General features: G+C 44.8%; 1 protein-coding gene across 2 annotated transcripts in view; it reads left to right on the top strand.

Annotated features, from left to right (window-relative positions):
* LOC147701763 (sulfotransferase 2B1-like) overlaps window positions 1-20,656 on the top strand; it is a 524,091-nt gene that overhangs the window by 393,037 nt on the left and 110,398 nt on the right. For both annotated transcript variants that reach the window (XM_086930379.1, XM_086930378.1), the window contains exon 6: window positions 13,137-13,314. In XM_086930379.1, the coding sequence (XP_086786505.1) occupies window positions 13,137-13,314 (178 nt within the window). The remainder of the gene's footprint in view (window positions 1-13,136; window positions 13,315-20,656) is intronic.

The following is a 20,656-nucleotide window of genomic DNA, read 5'->3' as shown; positions in this document are numbered from 1 at the left end:
TGCTGACATTGCAACATTCTGTTAGCACCACCCCTTGGTGCCACCCACTTGCGTCACCTATCAGTGACGTTTCTAGCACACACCCTAGTTCACGCCTAGTTTACGCCTCTTGATGATGTACTAGCACCACGTGTATACTGTTATCTTGTCTTCTCTCAGCTGTTACGCCTCTTACATTGAACATTATGATGTAAATCAAGTATATAAGCTATGTATTGTCAATAAACGACAGCGCGCTCATCTATCCCTTCTGACATCCTGTGTGGTGGTCAGAACATGATATCCTGATTCCTTTATGAGGAATAAAACCCTTAGAAACTCTTACACCACGGACTCTGTTTTCCTTCATTTCGATTGAGTTATTATTGATTAAGTACTTATCTGCATAGAAATTAAGAGAGTAAATTAATTATTTACATCAACATCACTGATAACATCACTGATGACATCTCAAATGACATCACTGATGACATCACTGATGACATCTCATTTGACATCACTGATGACATCACTGCTGACATCATCCAGTGACTGTGTGTTCTGTAAAGTTTAAATATGTTTTACATATTGAAGAATAAGTGGATGTATAATTGTCTGGATGAAGGATTTAGTAGGTGCGTGACTGACTGTATGAGTGAGTGATTAAATGTGTCTTACTAAATGCATGGTTTAGTGACTAAACTGTCAGAATGTGTCCATCAGTATGTCTGTTGTTGTGTATGCTGCTGCATGTGTTGATCAGTAGCTATATGAGTGGCTATATGGGTTATTGATTGGTTGACCAAGTATTTGAATGGGAGACTGAGTGTGTGTGTGGGTGGCTGGGAGGTGTGTGACTCTGTGCATAGATGTGTGAGCAGTTGATTCACTAAGTGTATGAGTTCAAGAGTGCATGTGGAAACAGCTATATGGGCGGTTGACTGTGTGCATTGGTTTGTTGGTAAGTGAATCGATATCTCAGTGCTACATGTCCAAGTAAGTACATATGTAAAAAACAGTGCATGTGAGAGTTGGCATATATAAATGACTTTACATGAGAGCCAGTGAATGTGCGAGTGGCTGTATGGATCATTGTGTACTTGTATCAGTGATTGTATAAGAGAGTAAGTATGTGTTAGTATATGTTTGAATAAGTAAGGTGTTGTGTGTATAACTGTATAGTTAAGGAAATGGAAGTGTGATTGATTCTTTGCATGACTGACTAGGTGTGTGAGTAACTCCATGGATGAGTGGCAGTGTGTGAGTGTCTGTATAGGTGTATGAGTGCATATGATAGTGTTGTATTGATGAGTGACTATGTATGAGTGATTCTATGGGTGAATGAGTGAATGTGTGTGTAGACCTAGGAATCAGTGAGTGTGTATGTAGTAACTGGTATTGGTGTGTCAATGGTTTCAAGAATGGTAGTCTGTATTTAACACTGGGTGTATCAAAGGTTATATTAGAGTGTGAGGAGGTGCATCGTATTATCACATGAATGATATCATCAGTGATGTGATCAGTGATGTCAAATGAGATGTCATCAGTGATGTCATCAGTGATGTCATTTGAGATGTCATCAGGGATGTCGTCAGTGATGTCACTGACCATGTCATGAATGATGTTATATGTGACATCATCAGCAGTGGATTGCGGGTGCGCGGAATATAGTTAGTACAACTAACTATATAGGAGCAATTTCAATGGCTTTTAAAATGCTAATTCCTAACTATATAAGGCCTGAAACCTATGATTTTTTAAGTGAATTTGCAAGGTTTTTAAAATGCTAATTCCTAACTATATAAGGCCTGAAACCTATGTTTTTCTAAGTGAATTTACAAGGTTTTTTAAATGCTAATTCCTAACTTTATAAGGCCTGAAACCTATGGTTAAGTGAATTTGCAAGGTTTTTTAAATGCTAATTCCTAACTATATCAGGCGTGAGACCTATATTTTTTTTCAATAAATTTCAAAGGTTTTGTAAATGCTAATTCTATTAGCAGATAACGTTTATATATGTGATTATCCTTCTGGTAACACCTGAGCAGCCATCTTGTTTCTCAGGAGAAGTGAGGCACAAGAGAGCACAAAACAAGAGTGGAAAACGTGAAAAGGGGGCAGGGTTGAGACCCCCTGACCCCCAAGCCCTTCTCAGGGGGTCCCAGAAGTACCACCAAGTGCAAAAAAAATAATTTTTTTTAAATCGCGGGGTGCGCGCATGGTACGCGTACAGTGCGCGTACGCGTATGGTGCGCGTCACCCGGGTTTTTTTTTATTTGTTTTTTGCCCTTGGGGGTCCTTTCGGGACCCCCTGAGAAGGGCTAGAGGGTTGGGGGGTCTCTACCCTACCCCCTTTTCATGTTTTCCACTCTTGTTTTGGGCTCTCTTGTGCCTCTGTTCTCCTGAAAAACAAGATGGTGGCCAACACTTCCTGGTTTGGACAGTTTGGAATGTTGACAGTCGACTGCCAGCCAATCAGAAACTCGCTCGCGCACGTAAGGGTACGCGCACGTACGCGTACGGTATGCGTACCGTACTCGTTCGGTGTGAGTACGGTGAGCGCATATAGATATATATTTTGCTCAAATTCAATTTTCTCAACAACTACTGGAGGGATTTTCACCAAATATAGAAAAGGCACTACTGCATACCTGTCCCTACCATTTTGCCAAGTTTGGTGTAATTCCGTTCAGCCGTTCGGGCTGTAGCCGTGTCTAAAGGTCCCATAGAAAATGGCATTTGAAAAATTTCAAATGCCTTGTCAGAATGTCCCTATGAAAATTAACATGGGGAAAACACGTTTTGAAACCCCTCTTTTTTCTCGGCCCCCAAAACTTTCAGGGAAGGAGCGGAGGGCAGCGAGGCAAATTTAAGGAAAATTACAGGCAGATCCCTCAATCGGCGCCAAAGTTATTCCCAATAGAATGTTCGGAATTTCCTATGGTAGCTAGGTCCTAACTATATATACCTACTGGCAACAGCAATATATATATATATATGTCCATATGTTTATACATATATTTTTGTATGTGCATATATATGCTGCTGTGTTGGGGGGCGCTAGAGGGCGCACTTGCAGCATGGCTGCACTGCTGTGAGGCTCCTGCAGCCTGGAGAATTAATCCGATCATTTATCCTGCTTAATTGTCGCCAGTTCCTCTTTTGACCCCGGATCCTTGGAGGGGATGCCACGTTGCCCACTCGATCCGAGTTTTAAGTAAATCGGAGCTTCCTGGCCGGAGATCTGCGTGGCTGAAAGTTCCCCCGAGAGACGTCCTGGAGGTGACCCGCACTGCTGGTCGGCTCTCTGTCCTACCCGAGCCCGTGGCGTCCCACGTGGTGTGCAGGCCCTGACGCGCGTCTCTCGGAGAGACTCCCTGGTGGGGCGCTCGGCTGCGGGATACGCAACCGGAGAGTGGACACGGTGCCTGGATCCCACCCAGGGGTGTGCGGAGCTCTGCTGCGGTTTGTGAGAGGCTGCAGAGGGAGCATCGCCTATACCGGGCCGGCGGCCGTTGCTGGTGGCAGCCGGTGCACTGACCGGTGTGGCGGGGTTCTGGGACCTGCTCGTGCCTCCGTCTGTTTCGCCGCATTACCCGCCTGGCCGGCATACTGAGGATTAAAGACAGGCGGTGCTGAGGAGTTGTGCTGCACTGTGGGCGCTCATCGGCCATATTGCTGGGGCAAGGTACGAGTGCTTATTGGCGCCATTGAAGACATCGGGCCGTGTGCTGGGGGGACGGCCATCGGCGGGACGCTGGCTCCACCGTACTTACCAGCGCTGGAGATATTTTGATTTTGTGCAGCGGAGGTCACCAAGTGAGGAGCTTCTGTTTGTGGATTGTCCAGCTCATCTCCCCAGTTGACTCCCTTTATGTACAGCCTGTCCTGGTCTATGTGCTACTGGAGACTAGCGACATTACTATTGACATTGACGTGGCCTGCACATTGCCTATGGTGCTGCCTGGTGAGAGGGATTGCCATGCTGCTTGCTTGCCTGTGTAGCTGTGTTGCTGTCGAAATCGCACAGGGCTAATTGACTTACTGCCGTGAGTGTTCCCCACTGCTGCCTGGGCTGTGACCGCTCTTGGTACTGCTGGAGTGCGTTGAGACCTGTGGAACTTGTCTGAGGGTTGATGTGGCTTGGGTACTGCAGCCTGATCTGGGACACCTGTGCATGGTGAATACCGACCGTGGGACGGGGGACTCTCTGATTGGATCCAGTTGTGGAGAGATCTGAGGCTCCTCTGACTGTCTTTATTGCCTCCAGTGGGTGCTGTGACGGACTGCAGGCGTGGTACCATGGGAAAGCCGGACAATAAATAGCCTAAACTGTCCTTTGATTCGACGGCGGCCAGGAGGGGTGCATGTCTTGCACAGGACTCCGGGAGCTCTAGATCCCCCCCGCCTATCACTGACACTGCTCAGCAGCCTTTTGCCCCGGACTTCCAACAGATGATGCAAGAAATGAGGCAGGGGTTTGCCACCATAGTGGACAAAGTGGATAAGTTATCCTCGCGGATGGATGCGGTGGTGCAAAAATTGGACGTGCATGAGGAGCGCATCACTGCAGCGGAGCAGCGCATCTCAGACCATGATGATACGGCGGCCACACACACGACACAACTGGCGAGAATGGACAATATCCTGCGGGTGATAGCTGCAAAGAATGAGGAGTTGGAGGCCAGAAGTCGGCGTAACAATATACGCGTGGTGGGTGTACCGGAGACGACAAATGTGGGGAAGATGAAGACGTATGTGGAGAGACTCCTGATTGGGGCGAGTGGTGCGGAGGCGTTCTCTGCGCAATTCATTGTGGAGCGAGCGCACTGTTCCCTTGGGCCGAGACCAACCACTGGTACCCCACCGCGCCCTATCATTGTGCACCTCCTGAACTATCGGGACCGGGACGCGGCTCTTAGGGCAGCTTGCACTGCCCTTACGCTCTCCTATGACGGGGTCGACTTCACCATATACCCGGACTTCACGCCGGTGGTGCAGGAGCAACGGCGCAAATTTCTTGCAGTTAAGAAGAAATTTAGAGAGATGCAGGTGGATTATGCTCTGCTATATCCCGCAAAGCTCAGAGTGACACATCAGGCAAAACAAAATTTTTTTATGAATCCACAACAGGCGGAGGATTTTGTGAAGCGCCTCAGGCGGGAGCATGCTGCGGGCGGGCGGCGAGATGAGGATGGACAGGAGCGGTTCCATTCAGCGGACGAAGATGCTTGATCCTACCTACTTCTTGCGCTGTGGTTGCTCTATACTCTTTGGACTGGTTCTGCGGTGGCCGCTTCCATTGTCTGTGTGTCTCCTGGCCCTGTACTGGTGGGACTTACTGTGAGGCAGAACGGACTGAATCGACTGGATGCTGCTGAGGGTCGTTGGAGGAACGTTGGTCGATGATGGTAATATGCTCCAGGCACCCACCCCCCCTACTCCTGGGCCGTGCACATGACTTACGAAGGGGAATATGGCGTGGTGTGGGGGAGTGGCCATGTGCACCTCTGGAGTACACCCCGGAGGGAATACCCCACTGTTCCTGAGGTTTTTTCTACAAATGTTTTGTTCGGTGGGTGGTGGGATGGGTGGGGGGAGGTCGCGGGCCTGACATGTTGGGGTTGTTCAGGTGGGAGGGGGAGGAAGGCACTATTTCTGCAATGTGTTTGCTACCTGGAACTGAGAGTTGGTGTGTCGAGGTTTGCGACTGTGCTGTCGCTATGGATTCCTTTTTGGATCAAAGTCTTGGTTATTTCGGAACCGTACTGGGTCGTGCCTATCTGGACATGCCTAGGGATGTTCCTATGCCTTTTGCTCAATATTGGTGTTGCCGTGAGGGAGGAGGGGTGCGGAATAGATGTTCTACTGATGTCAGCAATGCCAATGCTTTTTGGATGCAATATGTTGAGTTTGTATTGTTCCTGGTACTGAACACGTGCCTGCTACACGTGAGTTGTTGGTTGGGGCTGGGAGGGGGGTTTCTGGTTCTGGGGATGGAAGAGGACGGAGATGGATGTGGTGTGGATCTGATGTGGGTGGGAGTATGTACAAGTATTGCGGTTGGTTGCTCTACATTGGGGAAGCGGTGCTGTCAATTGGATGCCCATGTCACAGTGCTCATTGGCCATGAGTGATGCCAGATAATGCGTTAGATCGGATATCGATATTGTCCTGGAATGTACGTGGGCTTAATAATGCCAGGAAATGTAGGAATGTACTGCAGTGTTTAGATAGACATTCAATACAGATAGCTTTACTGCAAGAAACACATCTGCGTCAGACGACTGATCCTACATTTGGGAGGCAGTGGGCTGCAGTGAGGAGATTTTCATCATACTCATCATATGCACGTGGCGCTGTTATACTGATTAAGAAAACACTTTCTTTCCAGGAGTTGGGGGTGCGAGTGGACCCGGATGGAAGATATGTGCTATTGTGGGGGAGGCTTGGGTTGGATACTGTGCTATTTGTGAACTGTTACGCACCGAATGTTGATACTCCTGCCTTTTTTCTTACACTCTGGGGTCATGTTATGGCTGTGGAGGCCACGCATATTGTTTGGGGTGGTGACTTCAACTTAGCGATGCGAGCAGCGGAGGACAGGTCTGATGGGAGCCCTCAATACAATGTGCAGGCTAGAGATGTGTTGCAAGGCATGGTGGAGGAGGCGGGCCTGGTGGATAGCTGGAGGTATGCTCACCCGGGCGGTATGGAGGGTACGCACTTCATGGCGCACGCTCGTACCTGGGCACGGTTGGACTATGTGTTTCTGTAAAGGGGGCTTGTTGTTGGGGTACATGAGGTGGTACATCTCCCCAGGACATACTCAGATCATTGCCCGGTTAAGGTCACGCTAGCGGTACCGGGGCTTCATAGACCGTGTCCACCATGGACGCTGTTCCCTTCCGCCCTGTTAGATCCCATATTCAAGGCAGAGCTTGGAGAGGAAATTGAGGCGTTTTTCCCCAGGAATAGGAGATCAGTAGACAGTGTGGAAATGAAATGGGAGGCGTTTAAAGTAACAATCAGGGGTGTCACGATATCCAAGAGTTGTGGGGTGCTCAGGACTATTGTTTGTACTCTCTCAGGTTTGGAGGCTGATTTAAAGCATTTAGAAAATGGAATGCAAACCAGCCCTGACCCGGAACTTAGGCATCAGTTTAGGGACAAATTGTCTGAGTATGAGGAAGAGGCGGCTAGGGAGGTCAAACACAGAGGGAAATACTGGACTGCGAGGAGGTACTGTGAGGGTGAGAGACCGGGGAAGGTGCTTGCTGCGATCACGAGACACCAACGATTTAGCAGAGATGTGTTGGAATTGGTCATGCCAGACGGTACGCGTTGTCGGAGTGCGACGGAGATTCAGGAGACATTTGTGCAACACTATACGCAGTTATACACCACACAACAAACGGGAGAGGTTCGATATGGGGGATTCCTTGATGATCTTGCTTTATGCTGGCTGTCGGATGATCATAGGGTGTTTCTCGGTAGGCCCCTCGAGGTGGAGGAAATCAGAGGCGCCATCATGTCCTTGAATAATGGAAAAGCTACGGGGTTGGATGGACTCCCTGCCAAGTTTTACAAATGCTATGTGGATATTATGGCTCCTGTACTCAGGGAAGTCTTTGAGGAGTCCCTGGAGGTGAAGGTACTACCGGGGTCCATGAGGGAGGTTGCAATCACCTCTTTACTTAAACCTGGCAAGGATCCCCTGGATGTGGATTCCTACCGGCCCCTGTCGCTACTTAACTGCGATGTCAAAATACTGGCGAAAGTTTTGGCAGCGCGGCTCTCAGAGCTTATGCCCACCATCGTGCTGCCGGACCAGTCCGGTTTTGTGCCGGGACGTGCGACCTCGCATAACCTTCGCACTTTATTTTCTCTGATCCCGACGATAGCTCCGGACCTCCCTGTTGCCGCTGTTTTTCTGGACGCTACGAAAGCGTTTGATTCTGTGGAGTGGAATTAACTTATAGATGTCTTATGCAGAATGGGTTTCCCCCGGATCTTTATTTCATGGGTCAAACTGTTGTACACTCAGCCGATGGCAAGGGTGATTGTGAATGGTGTGCTCTCCCCCAATTTCTCAATAACAAGGGGGACCAGACAGGGCTGTCCTCTTTCCCCCCTTTTATTTGCTATTGCCATAGAACCACTAGCCTGTAGAATTCGGCAATTACATAAACACAGTGCGTTTAATTGTTTCCAGCGCCAAATAGGAATTTCGCTATACGCGGATGATGTCACTTTGTATGTGAAGGATCCGCAGGCAAATCTCAACGCGCTACTGCGAGAGCTCGTTGCGTTCGGAGGTATATCTGGCATACATATTAATTGGCGTAAATCTCAATTTTTTCCGCTCACTGCAGCGGTTCGCCGGTTCCCTTTGGACTACCCCCTGGAATGGTGCGACTCGGATCTCCGCTATTTGGGCATTGTGGTGTCCCTTGAAAGAGAGGAAACACTCAGGCTCAATTATGGCGTCGCTATTACTAAATTGGCGGACGATATTACTAGATGGGTGTCTTTACCCCTGTCTATGGCGGGTAGAGCATCATTAGTGAAAATGGTGATACTACCCCGCTTCCTGTACTTGTTTCAGAATATCCCCTATTACCTGGGGGCGTATTTCTTTAAACGTCTCCGTTCTGAGCTGCTTTGACTGCTCTGGGGGGGTAAACAACCGAGGTTGGCATGGTCTACTCTAATACTGCCGTACGATAAGGGAGGGTATGACATCCCGGATTTTGAAATATATTATGTGAGCGCTCAAGCGCAATATGCCTATCACTGGAGGAGACCCACGCCATTTATGCCTCAGATAGCTACTGAGCAGTGGATTGCGCATCCCCTCCCGTTGGAGGGTATGGTGTTGGGGAACGTCGGTGATGTGGATACACATCCTACCACGGTGACATGCACGGTTGATGCCTGGGCACGTGTTGCGAAGGCGCTGGACCTCACATTCCTTTATTCACCGGCACTTCCTTTGGCCTACCATCCTGCCCTGTCCTGGGTACAGGAAGTGGGATTTCAGCGCATGTGCAAACGACATGGGACACTTACGTGGGGGGATTTGTTTCGGGAGGGCACTTTTCGTACCCGTGAACAATTCTTTGGTGGAGAGGCGCCTTCTCCATTGGATGTGTTTTATTATGTCCGTCTGTGGCAGGGCCTGCGGACACTGCTACCTGGGTTCCCAAGGGAGCCGGGAGTGGCGCTACCACTTCACGCGATGTTAATATCTGATGGACGTCATTTGGTGTCTAAATTGTACGGCACCATCAGGAAACAACGGGTTGTGCCGGCTAGCCGTGTGCGAGAACATTGGAACCTCGAGCTTAGAGTGGAAATCTCTGATGATAAATGGGCTTAACTGCAAATATTTCTTATAGCTGCCGCCTAAAGATCATTCATTACAAAATCATACAGAGGTTCTACTATACTCCGGCTCGGAAACTCAGGAAACTCAGATTCCACTTAGCGGAGGATGATAGATGTCTACGATGCCTCGCGGCGGGGGCTGATTTCCTCCACTTGGCATCGGAGTGTGGAGCCATACATGAGTACTGGGTGCAGGTTCACAACGCCCTGCAGGTTATGACTGAAAATGCGGTGTTGTTTGACCCGGTAGTGATGCTATTGGGGTACACGAAGGAGGTGCCGGCACTTTACCGTAGGTTTGCGGATGTGGCTTTAATGTTGGCGAAACGGCGAGTGGCCTGTCGCTGGGGTCGAGGCAGGGCGCCGAAATTCAAGGAATGGTTGGACGATGTCATATATTGTCAGGATCAGTACAATGTATATGCTGAAATGATGCCTGTGCGCTGTAGGCCTAAAGATTTCTGGAGTCCGCTGCAGGTTTATTTATTGACCGAGGCTGTGCGGGATACTGATTCAGAAAGTGCAGAGCGGGTTGGGGTTGGTTAGTAGCGCAATGCTTAACAAACAGATAGCTATATCTTTTGAGATGTGTGTACTACTGCGGGTAGGGTTGACACTCTGCCCTGATGGAATGGTGACTGGATGGGCGTTGCCGGCTGCACGCCGCAGATGTGGAGATTGGTTGCTGGGTGCTTTGTCAAAGGTGTTGCGGATTCCTCGGCCGTGCATGCTGCCAGTGGTGGGGGAGCTCTAACCACATTGACTTTGATTTGATCCACCGTGATCTGCGGGATTAATATCCACAGTACTCTGATTCATCATTGACCTCTGAAATTGTATTGTATGCTACTTGCAGACTCCACTATAAACTCCTGATTATGTCTGTAACGCATTGTGACCGGGACTTGGGACACTGATTGTTTGTAACTGTTGCTGGAATGTACTTTCTTCACTCATGTGCCAGTTCTGCATGTACACCGCTGATATCTCCTGTCTTCTTTCCCAATAAAGGTTTAAAAAATATATATATATATATGCTGCTGTGTTGACTGTTTTGGGGTGATCTGTCAAGGTGGGGCTGAGAAAAAAGGGGGGTCCCAAATTGCATTTATCCCATGTTATGTCTATGGGGATTTGTCATAATTATATTTATGTGTGTGTGTGGAACAGAATGTTCTCCTTCTTGTGACTACCCTAAGTATTGTTGCAGCAGCCCACTAAAAAGTATGAATAGCAATTTCCTCAATGGCTGGACATCTATCCTATTTTAGGATCATAAGAAAGATTTTGATTTAAGCTATTTATCTGAAGCAATATGGTTTAGACAATGTGCCTAACTTAACGGCTTCGTAGAGATATATTCATCTAGTATAAACATATTTTAGTCAGCTATATTAAAAAAGGTAAACTTTACTTAGGAAAGGGGAGATTATTTAATTTGCCCAGAATCACAGGATGATGAACTGACATCGGGATTCAAACCTGGTTCCCCAGTTCTAAAGCTGGCAACTCTGGATGTAACGCCTCAATTCCCAAGAGCTCTGAAGATGTGACACGTTGTATCTATGTTTGCTTCCTCCAGGAAAATAAGGCAATATATTCAGTAGGCTGAAATGTGATGCTAATATACAGCAGGTGTTACATGCAGAGCTGTTGTCATAACCCTTTGACAATAAAACTTCCCAAAAGAGATGTATTATATTAAAAATCACATGTGAAAATGGGGCTTTTATACATAACTATGTCAATCAATCAAAGCATTTATATAGCGCACTACTCACCCAGAGGGTCTCAAGGCGCTAGGGGAGGGGGGTCCGCTACTGCTCGAACAGCCAGGTCTTGAGTTGCTTCCTGAAGGCGAGGTGGTCCTGGGTCAGGCGGAGGTGGGTCGGGAGGGAGTTCCATGTCTTGACGGCGAGGTAGGAAAAGGACCGTCCCCCTGTGGTGGCTCTTCAGATGCGGGGGACGGTGGCGAGGGCGTGGCCGGTTGATCGAAGCTGGCGTTTGGGAGCGTAGAAGTTGAGGGGGCTGTTGAAGTATCCTGGTCCTTGGTTGTGTAGGGCTTTGTGTGCCTGGGTGAGGAGTCGGAAGGTGATTCTCTTGGTGACCGGGAGCCAGTGCAGGTCTCTCAGGTGTCCGGAGATGTGGCTGCGGTGGGGGATGTCCAGGATGCGTCTTGCTGAGGCGTTCTGGATCTGCTGACATCTTTTCTGGAGTTTGGCGGTGGTGCCGGCGTAGAGGGAGTTGCCGTAGTCCTGACGGCTGATGACGAGGGCCTGGGTGACCGTCTTCCTGGTCTCGGTGGGGATCCACCGGAAGATCTTTCGTAGCATGCGCAGGATGTTGAAGCACGACGAGGAGACGGCGTTAACTTGTCTGGTCATGGAGAGGGTGGAGTCCAGGATGAAGCCCAGGTTGTGTGCGTGGTCTGTTGGTTTGGGTGTGCTGCCCAGGGCGGGGGGGGCAACCAGGAGTCGTCCCAGGCAGAGGGTGAGGATCCCAGGATGAGGACTTCCGTCTTGTCCGAGTTCAGTTTCAGGCGGCTGTTCTTCATCCATTCGGCTACCTCTTTCATCCCTTCGTGGAGGTTGGCTTTGGCGGTGGTGGGGTCGTTGGTGAGGGAGAGAATCAGCTGGGTGTCGTCGGCGTAGGAGATGATGTTGAGGTTGTGCTGGCGTGCGATGTCTGCGAGGGGGCTCATGTACACGTTGAAGAGGGTTGGGCTGAGCGAGGAGCCTTGAGGAATGCCGCAGATGACTTCGGTGGCTTCAGATCTGAACGGGGGGAGGTGGGCTCTCTGTGTCCTACCGGCGAGGAAGGAGATGATCCACTCCAGTGCCTTCTCCTGGATTCCGACGTTGCGGAGTCGCTGCACTAGTGTACGGTGGCAGACAGTGTCGAAGGCCGCAGAGAGGTCTAGGAGGATGAGGGCCGCTGTTTCTTCGTTGTCAAGCAGAGCTCGGATGTCATCGGTGGCTGCGATCAGGGCGGTCTCGGTGCTGTGGTTTGCCCGGAAGCCAGACTGCGAGAGGTCGAGGGATCCGTTCGTCTCGAGAAAGGCGGCCAGCTGCTTGTTGACGGTCTTCTCGATGACTTTTGCAGGAAACGGGGGCAGCGAGATGGGGCGGTAGTTCTTGAGGTCGGTGGGGTCGGCTGATGGCTTCTTTAGTAGAGCGCTGAGTTCGGCGTGCTTCCAGCTCTCCGGGAAGGTAGCGGTGTCGAAAGAGGTGTTGATGATGTCCCGCAGGTGGGGTGCGATGACAGCGTCTGCCTTGTTGAAGACGTGGTGAGGGCAGGGGTCGGTAGGAGATCCGGAGTGGATGGAGTTCATTGTGGGGACGGTGTCTTCGGTGCTGATCGGGGTCCAGGCGCGGAGGGTGGTGGTGGGGGGCGGTGGTTCGGTCATGGCGTGCGTCAGTTGAGTGCTGAAGCTGTTGTGTCTGTCCGCGATCTTGTTGTGGAAGTAGGAGGCGAGGGAGTTGCAGAGGTCTTGCGAAGGGGTGATGTTGTTGTTTCTGGCGTTGGGGTTGGAGAGCTCTTTGACGATGTTGAATTTTGAGAAGAAATATCTTCTTATAAAATGTCAAAGTTTAGGTTGCTTCAATCATATAAATATTAGTGTAGAGAGCAGAAATAAAGGGCTACCTTTTGTAAATTGCACCCATAGTCGAACTTTGTGCATGAGGAGCTCTATTTTCAACCACAAAGTCACCTGAAGTCACCTATGCCCTTTTAGTGTTAATGGGATTTTATATTTGTTTTTCCAGGATCTGAGAGGAGCAGTGGTGATGATCTGTAAGTTCCTTGGGGAAGAGTTGGATGACCAGGCCATTGATATGGTGGTAAAACATGCAACCTTCGAAAATATGAAGGACAACAAAATGGCCAACTTTTCCCTTCTAACTGATTATTTTGACATGAGCAAGAGCCTTTTCATGCGTAAAGGTATGGGGATTTTATCATTACTTGGCATATCGTTATCACTTTTCTCATTGCGCAAAGACATCTTATTCTGCAGCCCAAAAATGTTTCTATGACACAATATCTTAGTCATTAATATCTACCACAAAAATGTGGCATTCACAATAAAGTCTAAGACTATATTGACAATGTAAGTATATCTAAGGATGCATAGACTTGTAATTCTTAATTCCACATCTACTTACCTTTATGAAAGTACCAGGCAGATGTTGGAAACCCTCTCACCCAAAAGTATATATTGTCATAGAAATAATATAATAATGCTGACTAAACTGTAGACGATAAAATGGCGAAGTTGGTATTTGGATATTCTTTCTCTGAAAAAATAATGATTTGTGTGCCACCTATCTGAGGGTTTGTCCTTAAAGATATTAATCAACCGGTTATTTTGTTTTAAAGTCGTCATTAGGACAAGATGCTAAAAACTGAAGTGGTTCCCTTCCATGAGAAGGCATCTTAATGGACAACATGGATAAATACTTACAATAATTTATTTAATGTAAAGTTTTAATTTTACGCATTCATTAACAAATTCTAGAGATGCAAAGAGTAATGATTTTCAAGTGCTGTGTTTTTAGGGCTGGCGATAAATACTCCTATACATACATAAATATGTGAACTTTTCAGTCTGTCTCCTCATCTGCTTGTTGCTGTAGTGTCAAACACAATTAGCTTTGATTTACCACCTTGTATAGCATAGGGCAATGAGTCAGCTGACTTCATCTATTGGCAGACTTTAGAGTAAGTGATATTTTACTTTAAAAATTTGACTACTGGGCCTTCTCCTACCCAGCCTGAGCCCCATTTTGTCAATATGCAGTAGATCAGGCTTAGGCCTCCATAACTTATTTGCTACATAAGGTATACACATGTTTGTCCTTTTTTTCCAACATCCTGAGGATTCTGAATGTACTAAGGGGGACCAAGGAAATAGCCAAAATACAGTTCAATTTTTAGCTTTGAGGAAAAATGGGCCCAAGTGGAGTATCATTTTTATGCGCACAAGTGGGGCAATGCTGGGTGTTACGATTTTTTGGGGGATTCTGGCTGATTCCAGATATTTTCAGCACATAAATGCATGATTTCAGCAAAGTTTGAGGTTTGCAGGGCATTTTGGGTAAGATAACTTAGCAGTATTCACAAAAGGCGGACAAACCCTGGAAATCCTGGATGTCTGCTTTTTAAAAATGCCTGTGGTTAGTAGGTTTCCATGGGTGGTGGCCAAGCAGCACCAAAGATGTTTATGACAGAAGTACAATACACAATATATACAGATTGACTTTTCCAGCCTAAATAAGGTCAATTAGTTCCTATATATACATTGCTCATAAGTACATTTTCAATTGATACATTTTGTTCTATGAGCATGTGGGCATTTGATAGGACGGTCTACGTTTCGACCCCAGCAGAAAGGAGGTTGAGTGGTTTCCTCACAATGGCAATTCTATGTTCATCACATATAAAATTCCACCAAGTTAATGAAGACATTTTGGAATTATCTTTCCAGGAGGATAAAATAAATAACTTTGAATGCTAATGCAATAAGAAGGTCAAATAGTGAGGAAATAGAGGAGGAATCCGCAATAGCAGGTGAAGAAGAACTAAGAAAAACATTTTGTAGCGTTAGAGTAAAATCACAGTTAAAAACTTTCATACAAATGGTCTAAACAGATTTCCAAAATATCAATACATTAGAACATTCATAAAGTTGATGACACAAAGTGCCAGTAGCATTAGAACAAGACCAACATAATGAAGAAGAGGAAGGGGAAAACTTGGAAATATAAACAGGTGTAATCACAACTCTATTGTAAATAAAATACAAGGATTGGGTTACATGAGCAGCAGCAGAAACTTTAAATACTTTAGACCAAAATTTGTCCCATTTGCGAAATAGGAAGATAAATGTCCAAGTCAGTTTCCCACACAACTTAAATAGGAGACTTAGGTCTTTCAGAAACATGTAATGACAATAGATTGTATACAATAGCTGCTTTAGGTCTTTGTGTCGTAAATAAACTAAATAACGGAGTAGGTGGAGTGAGAGAGGGTGTATCAACAGGGATATCAAAGGAGGCAAGCTTTAATTGGAAAGCATCTGAAATTACAGTATAATCATGCAAACATAAACTAGATCATTGAAACTGCTCCTGCAACTCAACAAATGGAATAACAGTTTTGGTGAAGTAATTGGTGCAAATAGATAATACCCTTCTCCTTCCAATATTTGTAATGGAATGATTTACTTTTATACTTAAGGGATTTGTTGTACCAGATGGTGGAGGATAAAAAACATTGAAAATGAGTTAGACCAGAGGTGAGAGTATTGTATAATAAATTCTGGGAATATTTTAAAATAGGATTGTTAAATTCAAGTGTACAATTTGACATATACACAACATTCTGAAAAAAAATCCTTTAACAAAGAACGCTCAAAAGCAATCCATCTAGGGATAGGATTATCAGCAAAATCATAAGCTTGAGCAAATGCTTGTCTAATTAAGAAGGCCGAATGATAAGGTTTAAAATTGGGAAAACGTACACCACCTTCAGATTTAGGACGTATAAGTTTTGCTAGAGCAATACGTGGGTGTTTCATATTCCATAAAAATTGTGAACAAATAGAATAAATTTTAGAAAAATATTATAAGGGAATATGAATAGGTAACATAGATACTGCATATAATACATGTGGTACAATAATCATTTTGATGGTGTCTAACCCACCCCACCAGGAGAGGAAAAGCAGAGACCAAGTGAGGAAGAGTGATTGGAGTTTAGTGATTAATGCATTAAATGTGACCTTAATTGTTTTGGGCAGGGAAGTAGAAAACCAAATACCAAGGTACTTGATTTTAGTGGGGCATCAAGCAAAATTAGTATCTGAAAACATATTTCGATAACATAAAGAATTTAGGGGTAAAAGTTCAGTCTTAGAGAGGTTCAACTTATAACCAAATATACCTGAATACAACTTAACTTCATCCATGAATGGAGGTAAGGAAGTAAGGGGATTAGACATATAGACTAAAATATCTTCAGCATAAGCTAATATTTTTGTTTCAATAGAATTATGTGAAAAACCTGAAATATGAGTAATAACTTGTATGCGTTCAAGAGAGGGTTCAAGACATAAAAGAAAGAGTAAGCGAGAAAGGGGACAACCCTGGCGCGTGCCTCTAGATAAGGAGAAAAATGTAGAAAAACGCTTATTTACAAAAATACTAGCACGTGGACAGGAGTATAATAGTTTGACGTAGGAAATTAATGTAGGCCCAGAGCCAAACCATTCAAGAGTTTTGAACATGAATTGTCAATTAATATGATCAAAAGCCTTTTCGGCATCCACAGACAACGCTGCAAGGGGGAGATTTGATTTATTGCCGTAGGAGATGATGTTTGCAAACATTCTAGCATTGTCCGATGCTAATCTGCCCTTCACAAATCCAACTTGATCTGTTTTTATTAGCATTGGAATAATATGTTCGAGAGGAGATGCCAGAATCTTAGCAAATATTTTACAAACATAGTTAATCAATGATATAGGTCTGTAATTCTTACAAAGGGAATGATCCTTATCAGGTTTAGGGATGAGGATTATTAGAGCATCCATAAAAGAACCAGAGGTTTTACCATTATCAATAAAAGAATTAAAGAGCTGTAGCAGTTTGGAGACAGAAATGGAGGAAAAGTAGAGTAAAATTCCACGGGAAGACCATCAGGGCCAGGGGCTTTTGATTTTTTCAAAGATTTAATAGACTTGGTAATCTCTTGGGGGGTAACTTTGCCCTCCAATAAGCGGAATTCATCAGGCAAAGACGGGGAGATGGAAGGCCCCTAAAAAACGTATCTATATTTTGATTAGAGGGATGCGTGTTATCAGTATAGAGTAATTGATAATAGTTATGAAAAACATCAGCAATATCATCATCAGGTGTCACTAAGGTGTTCGTAGAGTCATTCATGATATTACCAATGTTTTTACGTTCAGACTTAATTTTTAAATAGTTTGCTAACATTTTACCCCCTTGTTCTGACCTCCGTGATACTTAGATTTAACTTTTAGCCGAATATTACATGCTTCAACTGTTGCAAGTTTTTTAAGTTCAGATTTAGCGGCAATCAATTCATTGAGAGTTTTAGGGGATTTGGACGTAAAATACGTATTTTCCAATAATTTAAGTTGTTGTAATTGGTCCTCATGTTTTTTCCGATTAGTTTTCTTTTTCCTAGAGATATAAGAAATAGTAAAGGCATGAAAAGAAGCCTTAAAAGCATCCCAATTATTGGAAAAGAAAGTGTCTGATGGATTATTAAACTTGAAATATTCATCAATAAAAGTAGTGGCTTCTTTAATGAAAATAGTGTCAGATAACAAAAAGTTATTACATTTCCAATGGCTAAAATCTGGCGAATTAATGGATAAGTCAAGGACAGCATGGACTGGTGCATGATCGGAAATGTAAATAGACCCAATTTCGGATGAGTGAACAGATGGAAGAAAGGATTTGCTAACCAAAATAGAATCAATCCTGGAACAAGTTTGATGGACATTGGAAGAAAAAGTATACTCAAAAGAATCAGGGTTACAAGTTTTCCAAACATCATATAATGATCGAGAGGTAATGGCCAATTGGAAAGCTTTGTGGGATTTATCAGGATTAAATTTGCATTTAGATTGTCTATCAGAGAAGGGATTAATCCAATGATTAAAATCACCTGCAATAATAATGTTAGGTCAGTCAATGGAGGAGAGTAACATTTTGATATCAGTCCAAAATTGAGGATCTGATTTAACTGGGCCATAAATGTTCAGCAATACCAGTATTTTGGTTTCAATTACAACTTTGGCCATTACCCAGCTTCCATCACGATCATTTTGTGTAGACAAAATTTGTACAGGTAACTATTTATGAAATAATATAGCAACACCCCCTTTTTTGCTAGAAGCAGGAGAATAAACAACTTGTCCCACCCATTGCCTTTTTAGTTTGACTGATTCTGCATCAGTACAATGTGTCTCTTGAAGAAAAGATATCTGAGAATTGAGTTTGGATAAGTGAGAGAGTACCTTTTGTCTATTGACGGGATGTCCAAGGCCACGTACGTTCCACGTTACAAACTTAGACATGAAGGAGGGATGGTAGGGTTATACATTAAAAGTTGATACACATCAGGAATATATCTAAAAAGAAAATGACACCACATATGAATAACATAAGGGAAATATGTTGCAAAGAAACAAACCAACCTACAAAGCACATGCACCAAATGAAACATTAGCAAGAAAGAAAAATAGCACAAGATGAACACAAATGAGAAAGAGAAGAAAAAGAGAAGAAAAGGAAGATAGATCAAGGACAGAAGTCTAGATCTATGAAGAAAGATACCTGAAAAAACAAATTGCTGACAGCCAAGAAGAGAAGGATAATCAAAATGAGCCACAGGAGCACTTGAGGACGGGAGGAAGGACCTCCCATATAATTGGCAGAAAAGCTGTGGAGAAAGGATCTCAATTTGACAGGATCATCAAACAAGTGCATGGACCCATTATGAGTAATTTTACACAGACAAGGATGAAGAATGCCATAACGGATACTCAATTGTCTCATCTGTGGGCATAGAGCCAAAAATTATTTCCTTCTAGCATTGGTGGCATTAGATAAGTCTTGAGATATGAAGATGTTGTGACCAGACCATTTGAGGTTACGCTTGGCTTTAGCTGCGGAAAGGACTCGCATTACATCTGTAAATTCTAAGAACAGCATAATTATTCCTCTGGGTTTGGAAGCATGGGGTTGTATTCGACCAAGTCTATGCGCATGTTGGATATTTAATGCAGGTACAGATTGAAGGTCCAAGAGTTTTGGTAGGAATTTCTTTAGAAAAAGAAGCATATCCTGTCCCTCAAGATTTTCTGGAAGACCATAAAGATGTAGGTTATTACGTCTATTTCTATTTTCCAGGTCCTCTATATGAAGCTTTAAACAATGGATTTCTTGTTCCAAAGACGGAATTTTTGTAGAAACATCCTGGATATCACTAATACATTGCTCCAAATCCAACACCTTGGCTTCCATATTAATCCATCTATACTCAATTTGTTGAAGTTTCTCGTTAGTCGTGGTCATAAAAGTCTTAAGACCCCTCACTTCATCCAAAATATTATCAAGAACAGGGTTTTGAGAGGAATGAATGGGTGAAGGAGGATCATTTTTACTCTCTTGGGTTTTGTACCTGTTGACGAGTTTTTTGCGGAGATCAGAGTTTCATTAGCCATCTTCATATGCTGTGGTGAGCGAGAATTTATCTTTAAAGCGTTCTCAGTCTGTCCATACGTCAAATGAGAACACTTCTTTGAGTCACCCTCCTATCAGCACTCAAAAATGCACTCGCAATGAATATATAAGAGGCTAAAGGGAATGTGGTAATTTACAAGCCTACATGAGGCTAAGAGGAGTGACTAAAAACATGAAAGGCTTGTACTACAAAAATGCTACATTTACTAACATAATGCCCTTCAGTTCATAGTTTGGATAATGAATTATGCCAACTAAGGAAACGTTGGCAAGTATCAATGCCTATGAGGAAAAAAAATAAAGAAAAATTTTGACTGAAAGCGCTGAAAAACGATGTTGACAGCATGGAAGTAATTGTCTTGCAACGCTGCAACTGCTGCTGAAATTCCCTCTCATTCCAAGCTCTTGTGAATAAATTATGCAGATAATAAAACCTTATTGCTGACTGAAAACGGAGGTATAGAAGTGAAAATGCTAATAACAACCTCATTTGTGAAGTTAAGCAGGGTATCAGAAAGAGAAAATGAATTACACGTTGCCGCGCGTTATTGTACTGAAACGCCAGTTACCTTTGAATTTGGATGAGACGAACAGCCGATACAAAATGGCGGCCACCACTCACAGGACAATGAGGGAGAGACAACGTCCTCAGCGCTGGGTCACCGCATCAGGTCAATGCAAAGAAAACACAAGGAAGTGCTCTCTGAGCATTCAGCCGCTATAATCCTTCATCAAAACTCCTGTGGACACAGAAAAGCAGGCTGCATTTGTGTGAAAAGCTCTGCAGTCACACGGAGCTTACAGTTAAGGCGCCATCTTCCCACAGCGTGAGACCACGCTCCCCGATAACTCATGTTTTGACACAGATAAAAGCGGTTGCAGGCATTGCATCCACATCTTCTGCCCATTATCTGTCTGTGCCTCCCTCGCGTTCCATAACTACAAAACCTACCTCACAGTAGCCACCACACACATCAGAGAAGGAAGAATTGGACGGCACATCTTAT

The sequence above is a fragment of the Lissotriton vulgaris genome, chromosome 7 (genome assembly GCF_964263255.1).
Source record: "Lissotriton vulgaris chromosome 7, aLisVul1.2, whole genome shotgun sequence".
NCBI lineage: Eukaryota > Metazoa > Chordata > Amphibia > Caudata > Salamandridae > Lissotriton > Lissotriton vulgaris.
This window is presented reverse-complemented; position numbering and strand designations above follow the sequence as displayed.